The following is a 19,560-nucleotide window of genomic DNA, read 5'->3' as shown; positions in this document are numbered from 1 at the left end:
GGAGAACAAGATTCTAAGCATATAAAGAGGTTTTCTGCTTTAAGTATGGCACTCAGCAAGACAATGTGACCCCAGCCAGTTGCGAAACACTACCACCAAAGAAAAGCTTGAATTAAGTGCAGACTGTGCAGTTAGCTTTGAGGCTATTAGTCTTACCTGACCTCTCCTATGGCAGCCCCGAAGGTCAACAGTCAACAAACTGTATGTGTTGTTTGATGGCATGTAGTCTAGTCTTGTGATTTTCAGTACACCAAATGCTATTACTTCTTTTATGAGCAATCCAACAGTACATCAGAATAATTTAAAAAATGTAACAAAAAATTCCAATTTCTATTTATATTTTCTAAAGGAATCTAGAATCCCCCACCATTGCAGCAATCTTGAAAAACTCTAGCTAATTTGAATAAATAAACAATTATTCTGGGCTTAAAATATCTATTATACATTCCAATGTTGGGGAAGAGTACACCTCTGTCGCAGTTAAACAGATACTTCTTGCTTCTTAAAATATCACAGATTAGGGAATATCGCTAGTATTATTTCAAAGTGGGCAGTGGTAAATTAGTCATGACAGTTAGTGAGCAAATTTAAAATCCACGCTGCTCAACAGTGGTGGCATTGATGCACGAATAAGTAACTTGCCAACCACCAGTAAAATATCCCCAAGGACCCATTTTCATTCTTTTCTTTTTTTAACATGACGGAAAAATGTAGTTATCTTATTTGTACTATTAATCTAAGTATTAAACTGCAAATATGAAAAGATCCCCCACCCCCCAAAAAATAGCAATTACAATATACATGTGCAGGACCGGTCAATGCAGTTATCCTACAAATGCCACGCCATTAGAACATTTATACAAATACTTTTGATTCGGCAGAGTGCCACAGGTTAAATTGAAAACAATGCACATTTGGCATGGTGTTTTAGCACCTAACTCCACATGTCAGCAGAAGTATTCTTCTTCTCTGGTTTAATGGCGATGAAAATTATAATTCTGAAGAGTACATATGACATCGGCATGTTATTTGTTCATAATCGCCGATACTGATGTGACTATTTTAGTGCGTATTGGGGCCACTTCTGAAATTACCATCTTTTTTTCATTCATTTTCCGAATCACTAGTGTTTGTACAACACATTTTAAAGATGAAGACACCACTTGATAAAAGGCCATTTGGTGCCTTTTTCAAAATTTAATCAAAAGAGATCGGAAACAGGTGCAAAGTTTGAGGTAGTCCAGTTATCACAAAGCTGAAACATACAGTACACAGTGTAAAAATAAGTACTAATGCCACACTACTTTATCTCTTCATAGCAGACAACTACCTTAAAAGAAAAAGGCATTCGTAACAATACTATTACTATAACAATACTATTTTCACACACACACGCACGCACTCACAAACATAAGCAAATATCATACAGTATCTTATGATAAAATAAAGCCCTTCATCAGGTTCATACATATAGTGCTATTAAATAAAGAGATGGCAAGAAAAAAAACACTAGTTGTCAGGGATAATACGTATAGGGATGGCCAGCCTTCCCAGGACTACATGGAGAGAACCATCTTGATGTTTTTTATGATCTCCTTTCAATAAACTGAGTAGGTCCAAAATTCCAGATCTTGGATATTTCTTGTCTTTTTGCTGTTTTCCCTTCCCTACATTAGTTTTGGATTTCTCTTTTGATGTTTTTTTCACTGACTTCACAGCAGTAGGTTTTGTTTGACCATAATTCAATGCAGATTTTGTTGTTATGTTTGACTTTTTTGTGGTTCTTACCTTTGTTCTACGGGAGGACAATACTCCTTTTGTTCTTGTTTTTATATTATTCACATTAGTTACCACTGACCTAGCAGGAGTCAATGTTGTTGTTGTTGGTGAAACTAAAATTTTATTATTTTCTTTAGCCTGAAGAAAAGGCCTGGTAGTTTTTGTTGAGTTGAGCCTGATGTTTGCTGTCACAACTTTGGTAGAATTTGTGATTTTACCAGTGTTTTTTCTACCCCTTTGGATATTTTTGCGAAGTGGTTCATCAGATCTAAATGTATTATTAGATTTTTTTGCAGAGATTTCTCTATATGATGGAGGTTCCAGCTGAAATTTAATGACTGTTACTTCATCGTTAACTTGATTTGGTTTTGTTTGAGTTGTTAGTGAAATATGCTTAGCTTTTCCATTACGGGCTTTGTTCATTTGTCTTTTTGTTTCTGGCTGTCCTGTAACTTTAGGGTTCAATGGAGGCTGAGATCGAGCAACACTTTTGACTTTTCCTTTCAACTTTGGTTCGGCATTAGAGTCTTTATGTTTGGTTGAAGCCACATGTTTTGTCGATTTGTTCTTCCCCTCTTTCCCTTTTGCAGTGGTGGGTTTATTAATGAGACTTGGCTTAGGTGTGCTTTTAAGTACTTTAGCTCGATGAATGAGTGGTCTCTTTGTTGGTGTGCTTTTGCCTACGGGCTGTGCTGTTGAGTACTTTGGGGGCACAAGTACAGTGCTAATCGAAGGCAGAGGTATTCTTTCCTGTAGTGAACGGGAAGTGTGTCTTGCACGTTTCATTTTGTTCATTTCCTGAGCCAGTGCTGTGAAGCCATCAATCAGTATTTCCAGCCTTCCCTCGAGTCGGCTCAAACGGGCTTCCATGTCAGTGTAGCTGTTGTCGAGCTCATTGACCTTCTTGGTCTTTTCAGCTGTTGACTCAACAGCAATAAGTTGCTTTATCTGGGAGCTGCGAGTAGTCTGCTCATTCTCCATCCTATGAATACTCTCCCTCATATCAAGGGTATTGCTCTCAAGCATGCTGAGACGCTGATTAAATGTGTTGAGATAGTTCCGGAGCAAGTGCTGAAAGCTGGAGCGTCTACTATCTGGGTCTGGTGTGAAGCGTGGTGGGATTCTTGTTGCGGACTTATTGAGAGCAACTGTAACAATTTCTTTGCCAATTTTTGAAGGCAAAAGTGTTGAGTGTTGGGGTGAAACCGTAGAAAGTACCTTTTTAGTTGAGAGGACGGTTGTTTGCTCAGTGGCGCCATGCCAATAGTAGTCATCATCATCCTTACTATCTCCACTGCCAAAGGGTGTTATCACTTTATCTACACTGAAATTTAGCACAGCTTCAGCACCGCATCCCAAAGGTGCGTAGCCATCTAGCAGCTTCTCTTGGAAAGGGTCCCCACAACTGTCTGCAGATGGGATCTCTTCTCTTCATGTCAAAACAGTATAATGAAGATTGGTGCTCAGATAGATCATCAAATATTCAATTATTTTCACTATCCACCCAGGTTTTCTTGCCATCTTTGCCATCAGACCAGAAGAGATTTTCTTTTCAAGCAGAAGGCAGCTGTCCTCATAAATGCCTCAACAACATTTATGTTGTAAAGACCCAGAAACGCACGTGTGCAGATAGAAAATCCAAACAGCCAACAAAGCCACTAAACATAGTCTGCAACCAGCAAGCATGAAAGTTGAAGCAAAAGAAAAAAGTGTAGGTCCACAAACGGAACTAAAGGTTTCTTGAAGGCATCCAGCATAGTTTGTACTTTTCCCCCTACCACATAAACTACTGATGAGCATCATAAACATTTTCAAAAATCTATTCTTGAGCAATATTGTTTAGATCACTGCTTAAATTCTAAACATCCATTAGCCCAAGGATAAGAGCAGTGTTTCCCAACCTTTAGTGAGCAATGGCATCTATCAATTTTCATTCATTCATTCATTTTCTGAACCGTTTATCCTCACAAGGGTTTGTTGGGTTATGTTATATTGGTTCTCCTGGTGAAAATAAATAACTAAAAAGGGTATATATTTGTTTTTTGTTAAGTTGTCTAATAATTATGCACACTAATATTCATCGCTAAAGGCATGTTATCCAAATTCAAAAAACAAATTTCCACTTGGCCCCTCTTGCTGGTGGTGAGTCCTTCGTCTTGGAACCCATAATAACTCTTTCAATGCACCCGACCAAGCCCCATGATCATCATTGGGACCCCTCAACCGCAAGGAAGAGGCGTACCCCGAATTTACATGAGAAAAACATCACAACGTACCACTACAAAAAAGCAAAAAAGTAGGAATACTGAAATGGTGGTTTTTCCTCCCACACATTGAATTACTCAGTGTAAACTCTCAACCTGGTTTAACTGAATACACAGCTGTTTTATATAGATACTATATAAATATATGAAATAAGCCATGCCTTGGTATGTTGTGTGAACCAGGTGGATGAACAGCTTATTGCACTATCTACCAAAGAGCAATTAATTACATGAGCGTATATTTGTAAATTAAAAGTAAATGTTCTCTTAGAGAATACTAGTGTGCCAAGGCACCGTGGTTGGGAATCACTGGGATAGAGAATTTCAATTCATAGCTAAAGAACATTGAGATGGCTCCATTAAATCCACCAACATGCATCATCCCTTTTCCTCCAACTAAACGCAAAGACCGATAATGCCTGCACTTGATTATTTTACTGTCAGGATTGACCAGTAACTCTAAGTAAAACCAGAGCAGTGTCCCAATAACCCTCAGAAGAAGTTGCAAGGGGAAAATTCAGAACATTGAGGTAGGATGCGTTGTACCTTTCACAGCGCCGGCCAGTGTACCCAGGAGGACAACGACATGTTGGCTGACCATCAGAGTCCAGATAGCAGGTCGAGGAGAATCTGTCAAGACCGTGTTTGGAATAAGCATTTTATGCCATGTCATGAAATGTACCTGGCAGATCCCAGTATAATAATTCCTTAAAATTTAAAGGTGAAAGCTTCAACCAAAGAATGTTGGCATTAAGCACATCAAGGTAATGGGCAGCGTGCTATTGGTTTTGCAAAAGTACTTCCTTTATTCATTCTTTCATTTTCCATTCCGGTTATTCTCACATGGGTTGCAGGGGTTGCTGGAGCATATCCCAGGCGACTATGGGGACCAGGTGGAGGAAACCCTGAATTGTGCCAATTGCAAGGCACAATGAGAAGGACAACCGCCTATATTGATTTTTACTAAAAATTAGTGATGTCCCTAATCTGATCACGTGATCGGAATTTGGGCAAGATAACGTTTTACATTTTCAAGTGATCACAATCACGTAAAAATTCATTCATTCATTCCAGCCGGTGGCGGTAGCTCCGTCCACTTTTGCTCGTTTTGTGTTTTTGCTGCTTTTCTGTCTTAATGATTTGATTTGGTGATTCTGAATGATCCCACTTACTTTGATTTGCTTTGTACTTTGTGCTTTTGCTCTGTTGTTCTGCGGCCTTTGCGACTGTACTGTCTAACTTATAACCTGCCTTTTCCTGTATCTGCATTCTCACCCTCTTGCTACTGTCACAATGAAATTTCCCGAATACGGGATGAATAAAGTTATCCAATCCAATCCAATCTTCCACACCGCCAATCCTTGAAAGGGTTGTGGGGGTTGCTGGAGCCTAACCCAACTGTCTTCGGGCAAAAGGGAGACTTCAACCTAGACTGGACGCCAGTCAGTCGTAGGACACACAGAGAGACAAATGACCATCCACACTCACAATCATACCACCACCAGCGGGAATCAAGCCCGTACTTGCCTGTACCGAAGTCAGGCGAGTGAACCTCTACACCACAAGGCGGCCTTACGTAAAAATATTGGCTTTATGCCATGTATTTATTTATTTTTAAATATCAATTCATCGGCTGGTCGTTGACAGAAATAGACATCCAATTTATTTTGACTCTAGTCAAATTGGATTGAACAGATTTATTTTTACACTACTTAAACAACCATTGCAGAACAGAGAATAAATGTTCAATGAATGCAAAAAGCCAAGAAACTCTCAACCAAATTATCTCAATTGATCATACTGATTTTTTTTTTTGTCAAGAAAAATATTTAAACATTTGTTTTCCCCCTTATTTTGTGCTGCACAACTTAAAAAAAAGATTTGTAATTGTATTTACTTTGTTAAAAGCACCTCTGCACTAATACCACTTTTAATGCCGATAATGGTAGGATAGCTTTATTCAAATTGGATAGATAGGAGTTTTGGACTTTTTTTCCCTCCTCACTAAATGTCCGAGGTATCTGAAGGAGACTCGATGTTGGCAGATCATCAAAATTAGGGGACTTGGACTCACAACCTACTTTAATCCCTGCAAAAATTTGTTAGAAACTTTAACTCACTGGTTGTTGGATGTTGTTCCAGGACATGGGCATGGTTGGCATGCTTGGGCGACACCCACTGCTGGGTTTCCATAGTAACCAGTCTGACACCTTTCACACCTTGGCCCATCTGTATTATGTTGACATTGCTGTTAAGACAGAAAGAAAAGGTGAGATATACAACGTTGATACAGTCAGGTTGTTTTCTCCTATTAGGATTTGCCCAAAAAACAATATTGTATTCCAGTGCAGAGATGAAAGAAGAAACACTAGTAAAAAATAATTAGGCATGAAATAGTAACATTAAACCTACAAGACACCTGCCGGTCTCCGGGTCACATCCGCTGGCATAGCCATTGCAGTCACACCTTTCACAAGTTCCAAGGTAAAGCCCAGAGCTGGTCCGTGTGTAGCCCTCTTCACATTCCTGAAATAACAGTTTGTTATACATTAACAATAACATTTTTTTTTAAAGTTGTGAATTCCTGTTTAAAAAAAAAGGAAAAATAGTGACTGATTCCACACAACTGTGATTGATCGAAATTAATCCTGTGTACCTGGCAAGATGGTCCTCTGTATCCCTGAGGGCATGCACACTCTTCGACCTCAAGGGCAAGTTCATTACCAGTTGATTGCGGAATAGCAATGTCCATTTTGATGTCCGAAATACTATAAAGAAGATAATCCAGTGTTATGCGAATGTTTTTTGTAGCTTTTTTCTATGAGTTTAAAGAAATATACCTGCTTTCTGCCATGTTGTCAGTATAGGTGGCCCTAATGAGCAAGTGGCTAATATCAGACAGAGCCATAAGAAGGTGTTCCCGTGTGCACGGTTGCCCGTCGTTGCGACGCCATGCAGACTGCCAGCACAAAAATGGAATACTTAGTCTTTGTTAAATTAGTCAGTGTAGAATTTACAAAATACTGTAGCTCCAAAAACAACACTGACCTCTCGGAATGTCACAGTGACCGTTTGTGGCACACGTGGTTGGGGTTTGGTTTTGGAAAAATGCTCTAGAGATATGCCATTGCCTTGGAGAACCACATCTGGCTGACCATCAATCATCAGGGAACGCTGAAATGGCTCAAAATGTATGGAGTAGCGTAGCTCCCCACCATAGGCTGTCACCTGGTAGCGACATAATAAAATGAATAAAAAGTATGAAAGTATACAATTCATTCTCTCATAGTAAATTGTTGAGCTATGCAAAATTTAACATGGTCCTAATTTCCCGGGGGGTAATGGAAAAGTAGTCATGGGACATTTTTGTTGTGCTTCACTGTAAATTGAAGGTTCAAAGGATTTTTTTCTTTACGAGCAGGTCCAGTCATTTTCCCTTTACATGCTGAGACACGGCCGAGTGTGACACAAGGCAGAGATGCACTTGACTGATCTTTTCTCTCTTTTGCATGCTTTCTTGCTTTATCTCACCTTATCTCCTCTGAAACTATCAGGCAAGACCCAGTAGTAGATGTCGCTCGGGACCCTGGAAAAGGAGCGGTAGACAACTTCTGAGGGGCCCTTCTGAGAGATACCCTCATTGATAGTTCTAGTGTTGCCGCTGTTGGTGAGTGCAAAGAGCTGCCCATCCACTCCTCCTCGAATCTAGGAGCAGACAAGGACTGAGATGTTAATTGTTCAAAAGTCATCACAATCACAATACCATGTTTAATGTTTGTCCTTGCACCCATGAGATTTTCTGAATAGCACACCACTGTAAAATAACTGAACCCCTCCATTTACTATTCATATCTCCTATACCTGATCACGGCTCCAAGTAGAGCTGGCACACTGTTTGGTGACACCCATGCAGAAACAACGAAGACAACCCTCAGGGTTATTCCCTGACAGGTGGAAGAAGCCTGGCTTGCATTCATCACATAGAGTGCCTGCGACGTTGTTCTGCAACATATATTTTTTAAAGAAAACAGGCCCACATGGCAGGTTCAGAATCGTTTAATGAATAAAATTGGATGAGTCAAAGGAAATAAGGTTAAAAAACTGAAGGAGAGTGAAGTATCACTCAACACTAAGAATCGTGTAATGTGTACCTTGCAGCTGCATGGCCTGCTGGTTGAGGTGATGCTTCCTCTGTTATCGCACTGGGTTTCTGCAGGGGGGGAGCAATGGAAAGATGAAGACAAATGGGTGGAAAGTTCACCTGGCAATGTTCCAACAGCACTGCATACCTGTGCCATGAGAACATTGTACTGCCAATTCGAGTACAAGGGCAAAAAACGAGTAAAAACTAGTAGAATTTTACTAAAAGGCACTCACGCTCACGGTCAGGAACACATTTTCCATTTGGCAGAAGGGGGTTACCTTGGTAACCAGGAGCACATCTGAAAAGAATAAAACCAAAATCTAGGTTGGTGTGGCAACATTTGATGTTGCGATCTTATATTCTGTTGCAGTGAATAACAAACATTTTAAAGCAAATACCAAATCAAAGAATACTTGGTTTTCCAAGTGTAATAATCAAACCCAAAATTAAAATGTGTTGAGTAGTAGGAACCTTTTCTGAGGGCCAAAAAGGCATAGGTTTCCTTTTTTTTCATTAGCCACATTTCGAAAAAATAACCCTGCAGTAATATTTGGGGGCAAAAATGTTATATATTCTAATTTCATTAAAAATGTTTGTTTCATTTAATTTCATTGCATTCAACTCATGGCCCGCCACTGACAACAATAGACATCCAAATAATTGCAACTGGGCAGACTAGCTGGTAAAGCTAACATTTCAGTTCCATTGCAGGCACTGCCAGCCCTTCCATTGGACGTCGAGAGCCCTCAATGACCGCCTATTATTTAAGTACCCTATTTGTTTGAAAACATCATTCAGTCAATATTCCGCATACCACTGCAAGGAGCCTGTGTACTCACGCCAAACTTTGAGAACCATTGTGCTATTATAACTTCAAAAGAAGTACAGAGTATTTCATTCTCTCACTTTTCACAGCGTCTTCCCGTGTAGCCGGGCTTGCAGGCATCACATGTTGGCTGTTGGTCAGAGTCAAGGAAGCAAGTATCTGAAAACCTGCAGTAACAAAGAGTAGGTAAACATTTACTGTGGTGGGCTAATAAGTAGAATGGGGAATAAATTAACCATTGTCCGGATATCGGAATTAGCAGTTCTTTCTTTAGGGGGGTGTTTTCAAAAGACCTTACCGGCGAGAGGTTTCATAATATGGACAAGGGCAAGGCTTGCAGTCATCGACTCGGCCTCGTCTTGGGTCACCAAAGTAGCCAAGCCGACACTTGTCACACTGAGAGCCTTCTGTGTTGTGCTGGCAGCTCTGCACATTGAAAATCAAGTTATTTGTTTCCATGTTGTACTTAACAGCAGGAAGGATGGCAAAATAGTTTAGTGGTTTATCCCTTTAAATTATGTTAAAAGTCATCATCTGGAGAGTTTTGTGTGTTTACCAGGCAGTGTCCACTGACTGGATCGCAGGCGCTTGCATGTCCGTTACAGTTACAACCGGCGCAGGTGCCCAGATAGGAACCACCAGGGACACGCTCAAACCCAGAGGAGCACATTTCGCAAGACAGCCCTGAATATCCAGGGGGACATCTGGAAACCATAAATTTGATCATCATCAAAGCTTTAACCAGTTGTCCCAACAAGTTGGGATTAAAAGGAAACAGCTGAAATAACAGCAAGAAAATCATGTTATTTGTCTTCGGTCTCTAAATTATTAGCGGTTTTGAAAACTGGAAATTAAACAAAATATATAAATCGGACAGTTTAAGATCTTTGGGAATGATAGTCTGATTGATCATGCCAGGCGGTTTGTTGTCTGGTACAAAGCTGTGATATTTGAAAAGTCATTGACCTTTGTGATGACTTTCCCAAGAAAAACATTTTCACACTTGTTTTGCTGACAGACTAGTTTGTCTCGCTTACCTGCACTCTTCAATATCCTTAGCATGCCCCCGAGTACTGAATTCCACAGTAGTGATGTCCATGACAATATCACTGAGTGCCACGCTGACCATATGGTTGTCATAAATGGTGCGAATGCTAAGGCTGTCCAAGTTAGCCAGAGTCATCATCAGTTCCTCTCGACTTACTTGACGTCCATTGGAGTGCTGCCAGTTTTCCTTCACAATCACAAGGTTTATTCATTCAAGAGACCGTATTTACAGATTTGGTGGATCATTTTTTGTGGACACTTTAGACAACGTTCCTTAAAGCACATACTTCGGTGAATTTTATTTCTCGCTGGTTGACCACTCCAGCAGGTGTGGCACTCCCTCTGCGATATATAAGCCTGCGCCCATTTCCGACGAGCGTTACATCTGGCTTCTCCACAGGCTCACTCAGACCACGAGCCAATATGTAACGCACTTTGTACTTCAGGGATCCTCCATAGGAATCGATCTAAAACAGATGGATACATGTCAAAGAAACAAGAATACCCTTTCTCTCTTCACTAAATAACACAACATGCATAATGTGAATGATATACATATATTCACACGAAGTTATCAAATGTGTTAATTTTATTTTAAAAAATTGACATACAAAGAGGAATGAGAGAATCAAGCATAACTGGTGTTTATATAACAGCATAATGTTTTTACAACGGATATGGCATAGTAGGTAGGTAATTTGTGGATAAAAAGAAAAAAAAACTTGTTTCAGATTAAAGATTAGTTTTGCATCCATCACCCAAACATTCGACCAAAATTATCAAATTGCTGTCCTGTGTTATCAATATTAGACAAATGTCTTGATGTAAAAAAAATGAAGATGTGAAAAGATGACACACCTTGTTGCCAAGGAACATTCGGGGCAAGGTCCAGAAAGAGTCCAGGTTGAGAAAGCGACGTGACAAATCTACGAGCTGAAACTCTTCCATCTCAGGGTTGATAAGGAGCTGAGTTGAAGAAAGCGGAGGAGTGCCTGGCCGGGATGGGTAGCTGACATTCACTCCTTAGTGTTAGAAAACAGGCATATTAACAGTTATAGTTCACTTTTCTAAATATGTAAGGTGAGGAGTATTAACACCTCCTTATTTCTGTTCTAAGTTAGTTGGAAGGAAACATTCTTTGAATCATTTTAAGCAGTACCTTTAAAATCTTCCTCCTCTGTGAAACGCAGACTGATCTGATTGCGGTAACGTCCAGTCGCTTTGCAATTCTTGGTGATTCCAGCACAGAAGCAAGGAACACAACGGCCTTCTACACTAAAGTGATTGTCCGGGCAGTTGCCTGGCAAGGTCAGGACAATTTATTTCCTCGGCTGAATTAAATTTCATCCATGGCTTGCTAGAAAAAGCATAATACTTGTGCTTGAATGTACCTGGGTTGGGATTGGATGCAAGAGTTAGCACGCCATCTGGAATACCAAACACTAGACCTTTGGCATTGATGGCCTCGCAAGTGTAGGCACCCTGATCTGCCTCTTTCACATCACGGATGGTAAGGGTGCCACGCCCGTTCTCACTTGTCATGGAGATTCTAAGAATATATGGAAACAACAAATTATTGATACATAATATATAAAGTTAAACCATACAGATATTCAAAACACTTGTTTTGGGAACAACTGCAATGGTAAGGGCACTGTTCAAATATATTGGGTCTTATTTTTTATATGAAAAAAGTTGGTTCACTACTCTCCCGCCTCTGGACCGGAGTAAGCTGGGATAGGCTCCAGCACCCCCCGTGACCCGAATGAGGATAAAGCGGTTCAGAAAATGAGATGAGATGGTTCACTACTAAAAAGATAAAATTGTATTTTATTTGTTGTGCTCATGTACTCATGTGCTCATGACTGAAGCCATGGATCGAACACGATATAACAGTTAGGAGAAACAGCATTGCGAATGGCTTGGGAGTGATGAATGTCGGATGGCAAACATAGTAGTTCCACACAAAGGCTGGCAGGCAGCGTCGCACGAGTTACGTGACAATTTGGAACGGATTGTCAATGCCTCGGCCAATGTGCCGGCGAGCACTGTAGTTTGAGCTTTCGTCAAAGCTGGAATCACTAATACAAAACCCCAAGGCGACAACTCTGACTCTGACAATGAGATGGAACCCAGCAATGTTGGCAAACTCGCTCACTTGGCTGAACACTTTATGTCAGATACAGAAGATGAGGACTTTGACAGATTTTCAAACTCAGTTTTAGTCCTGTTGCCTTTTTTTTTACAAAATACCCCAGCATGCAGGCTAACGTCTTATTGGTGTGAAAATACGGTATTCATCCTTCCAGTTTGAAATTCACAGACAATAATTATTACTTTGATGAAGAAAGGGATTTTTTTAATAATGACTAGATTTGAAAGGGAATGGTGCTAAATCTTAACTAGACTATATAACCACAAATAATCTAAAATATTACTCTGATGGATGATTTTCAACAAACCCACCTGCCACTGGTAGGGATATGTCCCCAGTTGAGCCTCCAAGTGATAATGGGTGTTGGCACGCCAACAGCCTGACAGGTAAATGTCACAGTAGCCCCCCGGGCAACTTGAATGGATTCTTCTGGTGGGCTTGTCACGGAGGGAGGGGCTGTTTAGTGTAAAATAAAAAAGGACTGCTGTAACTCAATAGTTAATTTACCCACAAAGGCTGCTTAGAATTCGATGATGCAATGGGACTCGAAAGGGAAAACAGTTCACTTTTATTTTGTTGGAGAAGATGTTTCACAAAAAGTTCTGTGTCTCTAATGACCCATGTGTGAAGAGCATGTGGTTTCACAGAGAATTAGTCATAGTGTACAAAGGACCTCATAGCAGGGTTATAGAGGAAATTGAAGCAAAGCAGAAGTGCTGAATGTAGAACGATACAGAGAAATACACAAATGGAGTGAAGTGTGGAGGGGACTTACTGCAGCCGTATTCATCTGAGCGGTCAGGGCAGTCTGGCTCTTCATCGCATTGGTAACTAGCCGGGATGCAAGTGCGGTCACTTAAGCACTCAAACTGCTCAGGAGCACACCTGTCACCTGGACTCTTCGTGGCTGTGTGATATCAAGTTGGACAATTCAACTGCCATTATTAATTACAGTCATTGAATAATCGCAGTTGCATCATTTCAGATTAGATGATCACGTAAATGGAAAGTAATCAATCACTAGTGAATGGTGTGAAATCAGGGGAACTAAAGATGTAGTTAGTTGATTGTTTGTTTATTCAAATATAGCGTGAATTTTGTATTGGATGTAGTTAAGAGTTTAGAATTAATTTTATATCCAAAGAAAATCACCAAATGTCATGATTTGTGTTGGGTTTATTCACACTTGTGCTTAACTGTGTCTTGTCCTTGTGATCGCCTATTGTTTTCACCTAGTGTGTGGCTCGCTCCTCGTGTGTCTCATTACCTCATGTCTGTGTATTTAAGCAACCTGTATGTTTATTTCTTGTTGCATTTTGTCGATGTTAGATGTGTGTGTGTTGTTTGTTACTATAGCTTTTGGTTTTTTTCTTTTTGGATCCCGTGTCTTTTGATTCCACTTTGTTTTGTGGACTTTTGAATATTGAACCTTTTGATTTGCTGACACCCTGGCTAACCCCTCCGTTCCCTACACTTGCATCTTTCCCTTTTCACGGACCACATAAGATGTAGTTGGCATGAATGCGGTCCGCGAACCAAACTGAGTTTAACACCCCTGCAAAAGGTGACCACAAGGACAAGACACACGAGGGCACAAATGCAACTAAACCCAATAAAAACCATGACATATTTGAATGCAAAACTAACTCCAGTCTTAACAACATTGAATTAACAATTAAAATTATACTGAAAAAAACAACAACTGCTATCTGATCACAGACACACTACAGCACAAATGTGAATAAACCCAACACAAACCATGACACCAAAAGCTGTATCTGACTGTTGCAAGCAGTAGAATTCTGGCTCAGAAGACTTACTCAATATGAGACTGGAAGGTCGATGCTTACAACGTTTCAGATATGAAGAAACAGTGCAAAAACTATACAGTTTCATAATTTTTTGCTAACTCCCCTTTCAAAAAGTATTTGGTATGTGACATTCGGAAACAAGTTGCATCTGAAGGTGCACATCAATGACGTTTTCCACTCATAATCACCACCCGCTGGATACATGTCTGAACAGAGGCTAGAAGGAGACTTACGGCAGTCCAACTCATCTGAGTTATCCTCACAGTCATTGTCTCCATCACAACGCCATAGCTTGAGGGCGCAACGGCCATTTTTACACTTAAACTCATTTGGTTCACATGGCGACGGAGTTCCTGTAAAGACAAGTGGATACGTGCCAATGCTACTGTTAGGCATGCATGCATGTATGACTTTGTAATGTATGACTTACCACATCGGAATTCGTCACTTCCGTCCAAGCAGTCTGACTCCCCGTCGCAGATGTAGTCTCGGGGGATACACTCTCCGCTCTGGCATTTTGCCTGATCCGCTCGACATAGTCCTGGAATGACGGGTGGCTGCGGAGGTCTCACGATGGCAGTTGTGGTGGTAGGTGCACGTGTAGTTCCTACAGGCTTTCTTGTATCTGAGACAGATCTTTATTTTAACTAAGAAACTGGGGAGGGTTCTCTGTACATCAAACTTTACACCTCCATTGTACATGATTTGTCCAAGCATGTTAGGAACAGCGGATGGAACTCACCACAATTGTTCTCATCACTCATATCACGGCAATCTGGTCGATTATCACACAGGTATTCCAACAGTATACAAGTCCCATCACCACACCTGTGCTCATCCGTCATGCACTGTCTGAGGCTAGGGATTACTAAAAAAATGGAGAATTTGGGGGGGGGGGACATGCTGAAGGATCAAAATGCAAGTCAACACTTTCAGAACAATCAGTGCACTGCATCACAAAACAAATAAGCAGCTCAAAGAAGTTAATTAAAAAATGTACACAATTAATTTCAGCAATAATTCTTCAGAATAACATGCAGACACACCTATTGGGTATGTTTACATGTTGGTTATGATATTTTTGAAGTAAAGTTGGTCATATCAAATGTCTTAGTTTAGGTAATTACAGTAACCAAGTGGGGTACTGTAGCTGGAGAACTACACTTTACGATAAAAAGACAGATACACTCAAAAAGACTAAAAGATATTCAGCCTTGGGGTGAAATTTTATGATAAAATGTATGCCCCTAGAATGTTTACAGGCAAATTTAATGTACCTTTTATTAAATCTCTGAATACACATGTTCAATAGTTCAATGTTTGTATACTTTGGCTCAGTAGTTTGATTCACGGGAGACATTTGACACATAAATAAACCAATACCTTTCCAGAGAGGTACATTCCAAGGACTTTTTAAATGACAATTTCACTTAAAACCAAGAAAAGTAACGGTTGAGTCACCACTAAAATAGCTGTAAGGTTTACCAGATATTGCATTTCTGAGTCCGAAATTTCCCCACCAAGCTGAAAAATGCTAACTTTTTGTGAGCTGTGTGGATCTAAACACAGAATCAATTAAAAGAAAGATAACACCAAAGTCATGCCATGCGGGCTGACGCCGTTTTTTCTTTTACGGTGCATTGAAATTTTACAATAGTGCTCCATGCAAAACATTCTTGCACCTCTTCGTTTTTTTCCTACTGCTACTACACAAAGCCATCCTACTGCTTCTACATCACAGTTGCTCATTCACCATGCAACACTACTTGGCACAGTCCTACAAACTATTGCTGCTATTGGCTCCACAGAGGGCTGAGGTTGAACCAGAAACCAAAGGAAAACATTAGCAGCCCTGCCTTACAGCTCTGGTGGACCTTAGAACAGACTGCAACTTACCCTTTGCATCAAAGACCCTGTATCAAGAAGAACTAACATGTCATGCTTACCTTCCCCAAGTTCTCTGAACTGAAAGCCCTCCACTGATGTGACATACGAAGCAATTGCTCCATTCCGCACCACATTGTATAACACAGTTCGGATCTGTTCACTGTTGCTGTTGTAGTCGGAGCCGACGTCCAGTTCCACAAAAATGTCAGTACCATCCACTCTAATAATTTTCCTGTAAAAGTAAGAAACGCTGAGTGAGACTACAGAATAGGTGGTGCGCTACTGATGCTGACACAAGTGCTTTAAATGATTGCCCAGAAGGATGAATCTTTACAGTTATGAAGATTTATGAATGGCAGGCACACATTCCTTTTGGCGGTGTGAAAATATGAAATGAATCACCACTCTCCTCCATACAGCTGAGGGGACTCTACTAAATGTTTCACTAAACTTGATTTAAAGCATTTAAATGCATACTTAATGAGGACCACGCTGACTGTCTGTACACCTGGAATCCTGTTGTACTCGGACTCCAACTGTGAAGGGGAAAAAATAAATATAACAAGCATAGTTTTAACTACACTTTTAAGGTGCAAAATTTGACTCAAAGTAAAAAATAATAAAGATTTACCGTGTCAACCACAGCTTGTGAGATCTCATTGAAAGCTGATGAAAAGATATCATCCAGCTCTGGTGTGTAAATGATCGAGTCGGTAAAGTTGACAAGTGCTCTGTAATAAACTAGATTCAGAGAATATGAATTAGAATCTATGATAAAATCACTACAGTAAGCCTATGATAACAGCTGGATTCTTTGGCAACATTTGCATGTGTTCCTCGTTCCATGCTACTGTAAGTGCCAAATTCCTCTCAATTGCTATGACACCAGATATTTCCCATGGATCAATTCTGGTTAGAAAACAACCACAATCCAATTATGAGCTCTATTTCCATATCTCAATTGTGGTTAGGTTTCACTTCAAGCAAGCTCTTCTCTAGCTCTACGTAGGCTTGTGCTTTGACAGCAGTGTCCATAACCGACAGTCTCAAATATAACCGTGAAATTACAACATTCCGTCCTTCCCGTAAAGACGGGAATTAGGTTTTTAGGCAATTTTCCATTTATAGCTAGAAGTTTAGAACATAAAGTAAGACTAATATCGATTTAAATCATTTTGGAAAATAAAGATTATGATTTCTTGCCTCAGAAATGTCACGTCACAAATAATAACAATCATAAAAGGGTAAAGTTTGTTGTTGATTGATGTTGTTGTTTGAATTTTTCATGTTGCGTTTATGAGGTGTGTTCGTGTGGTTGCCATATCTTGTTAGGGTTTTGGATGGATGTGTGTGTGCGTGTGCTTTTCGCCTCTTGTGTCTCTCCGAGCTTCCCTTCCTCTTATAACTAGCTGCGCATACTTTGTAATCAGCCCCTGCCTGTCTATTTAAACGTGAGTCCTTTGTGGCAGGGTGTGGGAGTATTGCAAATTGTCGTTTGTTTCGTGTTTCCCTGTTTGGGATTTTGTGAATACAGTCTGCCTCTTCGTTCTGGGTGCGCCTTCTCCATTTGTTTGTTTACTTTTGTAACTTTTGTCCCAGGTTTCGTATAACTATTTTTCATTAAAATCCTGATTTGTGCACCAGCACTTCCATTGCCCTTTTTCCTGCTTTCTGCATACTTCGCTGCGCACCCGAAACAGTCATGGCAAGAAATATTTTCATTAACTGAAAACATTTCAGCGGCCCAGCGGCTGAGTGGTTAGCGTGGTGGAGTTTGCATGTTTTCCTCGGGCCTGCGTGGGTTTACTTCGGTACTTCGGTTTCCTCCTACATTCCAAAGACATGCATGGTAGGCTGGTTGGATACTCTAAATTACTGACAATTCTTAGTTTGAAAGATTCTAACACCTTTAGTATTCATTCATTAATTTTCTGAATCGTTTATCCTCACAAGGGTCACGGGGGCTGCTGGAGCCTATCCCAAACAATCGCAGGGGAACCTTTATTATTATTATTATTAATGGGGTTGAAGAAGGAACTCAATATTTGAACTGCTTTTTGCAGCCCCATGTTACTAGCCATTCACAAAACAAAGGGTAATGGTTACCCTTTTAAGGGCTGTAGACAATGCCTGAGCTTTAGCTAAATGGGGACAAAGACTTGTTCAAGTAAAAGCAAAAGCACAAAAGCAGAGAGAAAATGAAGATGACAATTGAAGTACGTCATCATTTCAGTTTCTAAGAACCTCTTAATTTGGAGACTGAATGACCACAGGCTTCTCAGTTTGAGATTCTCATGAAGTCCCTTGAATGCATCACATGGATAATCAGAAAACACAACATTGTGTTCTAAGCATTAACAAAACTGCGGTGACTGTGTTTTGATTTATTTTTAGGTTTCATATAAAACAAAAAAATATGTTCTTTGGGGCACGCTGTAGACATGTAAGACAGGTATAAACTGCGTTTGTTGCATTATTATTTTTACCAAACCTGTATTGTTGACGGTCGCGTCAAACCGCTGCGCAAAGCCTTCTCCAGTATATGCCAAAGATTCTCAATGGGGTTAAGGTCTAGACTCTGTGGTAGCCAATCCATGTGTGGAAATGACATCCCATGCTCCCTTAACCAGTCTTTGAGAACAATTTGAGCCTGATGAATCCTACCACTGTCATCTTGGAGTATGCCCATGCCATTAGGCAAATCCATTGATGACCCTGGTCATTCAGTATATTCAGGTAATCAATCAGCTGACCTCATTCTTTGACCACGTACCGTTGCTGAACCTATCCCTGACAAAATACAGCTGCCCCAGATCATAACACTTTGTACACAGTAGGCATTAGGCATGCTGAGTGTATCACTTCATCTGTCCCTCTTCATATGCTAATGCACACATCACTATGGGACAGGCGAAAGCTGGACTCATCAGACCACATGGCTTTCTTTGAATCTGTAACCTCATTGAGAATCTTTGGGATGTGCAGGGGAAGGTCTGTACAGCGATCAAACTGGAAAAAAATGGTGAAAAAATAAGTCAACATTGGATGGTAAGAAATCTTGTGACATTGCAGAAATTAATCCAAAAAATGCCACAGCGATGTATGCTGCAATCAAAGCTTCAGTCGCTCCAACAAAATATTAGATATATTTTCCAATGTGGTGATTTTTTTTGAGGCTGGGAAGTGTATTTCATTCAGACCATTGCACTCATAAACAATTATTATTAGTAGATTATATTTATTAATGTGTTTCAATCTCTGCACTTTTTTATATGTACTGTATGTATATTTTGGTCAAATCAAGTTTGTTTTTTGCTTAAGTACTCCATAACTCTAATAGCTATGAGCTTGAGTGCAGCCCTGCGGGGTGCTAGAGCGCTTGATGTGAACACTGTTACTGTTGAACTGAAAGTGAATAACTGTTGAATTGCCTAAATGTGTAAACAGAAGAGGGGCAACATCAAAGTTTCTCATCAAAGTGCTTCATTTGACCCGCAACTAATCGCATCAATTGAGTGGGCGCTCGCCGCCAGGTCAGTTCCCTGCACACTCTGATGTTGCTTCTTTAATGCATTGACCGAGCGAGTATGCTGCCGCCTGAGATCTTTTGATGACAGTGCTGCTAACAAGCAAGTCCGATTCCCCTT

The 19,560-nt window shown here is 40.3% G+C and overlaps 1 protein-coding gene across 1 annotated transcript in view; it reads right to left on the bottom strand.

The window, feature by feature from the left end:
* hspg2 (heparan sulfate proteoglycan 2) overlaps positions 1–19,560 on the bottom strand; it is an 89,263-nt gene that overhangs the window by 37,237 nt on the left and 32,466 nt on the right. The window contains exons 4-29 of the mRNA XM_077608986.1: positions 16,545–16,654; positions 16,391–16,449; positions 15,973–16,145; positions 14,769–14,894; positions 14,457–14,651; positions 14,260–14,379; positions 12,991–13,122; positions 12,527–12,671; positions 11,452–11,609; positions 11,220–11,360; positions 10,919–11,082; positions 10,348–10,527; positions 10,051–10,247; positions 9,570–9,717; positions 9,312–9,439; positions 9,094–9,180; positions 8,421–8,485; positions 8,195–8,253; positions 7,905–8,045; positions 7,575–7,748; positions 7,092–7,271; positions 6,884–7,002; positions 6,700–6,811; positions 6,456–6,569; positions 6,164–6,291; positions 4,590–4,673 (exon numbers count right to left, since the gene is read on the bottom strand). Of these exons, the coding sequence (XP_077465112.1) occupies positions 4,590–4,673; positions 6,164–6,291; positions 6,456–6,569; positions 6,700–6,811; positions 6,884–7,002; positions 7,092–7,271; positions 7,575–7,748; positions 7,905–8,045; positions 8,195–8,253; positions 8,421–8,485; positions 9,094–9,180; positions 9,312–9,439; positions 9,570–9,717; positions 10,051–10,247; positions 10,348–10,527; positions 10,919–11,082; positions 11,220–11,360; positions 11,452–11,609; positions 12,527–12,671; positions 12,991–13,122; positions 14,260–14,379; positions 14,457–14,651; positions 14,769–14,894; positions 15,973–16,145; positions 16,391–16,449; positions 16,545–16,654 (3,439 nt within the window). The remainder of the gene's footprint in view (positions 1–4,589; positions 4,674–6,163; positions 6,292–6,455; positions 6,570–6,699; positions 6,812–6,883; positions 7,003–7,091; positions 7,272–7,574; positions 7,749–7,904; positions 8,046–8,194; positions 8,254–8,420; positions 8,486–9,093; positions 9,181–9,311; positions 9,440–9,569; positions 9,718–10,050; positions 10,248–10,347; positions 10,528–10,918; positions 11,083–11,219; positions 11,361–11,451; positions 11,610–12,526; positions 12,672–12,990; positions 13,123–14,259; positions 14,380–14,456; positions 14,652–14,768; positions 14,895–15,972; positions 16,146–16,390; positions 16,450–16,544; positions 16,655–19,560) is intronic.

The sequence above is a fragment of the Stigmatopora argus genome, chromosome 1 (assembly GCF_051989625.1).
Source record: "Stigmatopora argus isolate UIUO_Sarg chromosome 1, RoL_Sarg_1.0, whole genome shotgun sequence".
In the NCBI taxonomy this organism is placed as follows: domain Eukaryota; kingdom Metazoa; phylum Chordata; class Actinopteri; order Syngnathiformes; family Syngnathidae; genus Stigmatopora; species Stigmatopora argus.
This window is presented reverse-complemented; position numbering and strand designations above follow the sequence as displayed.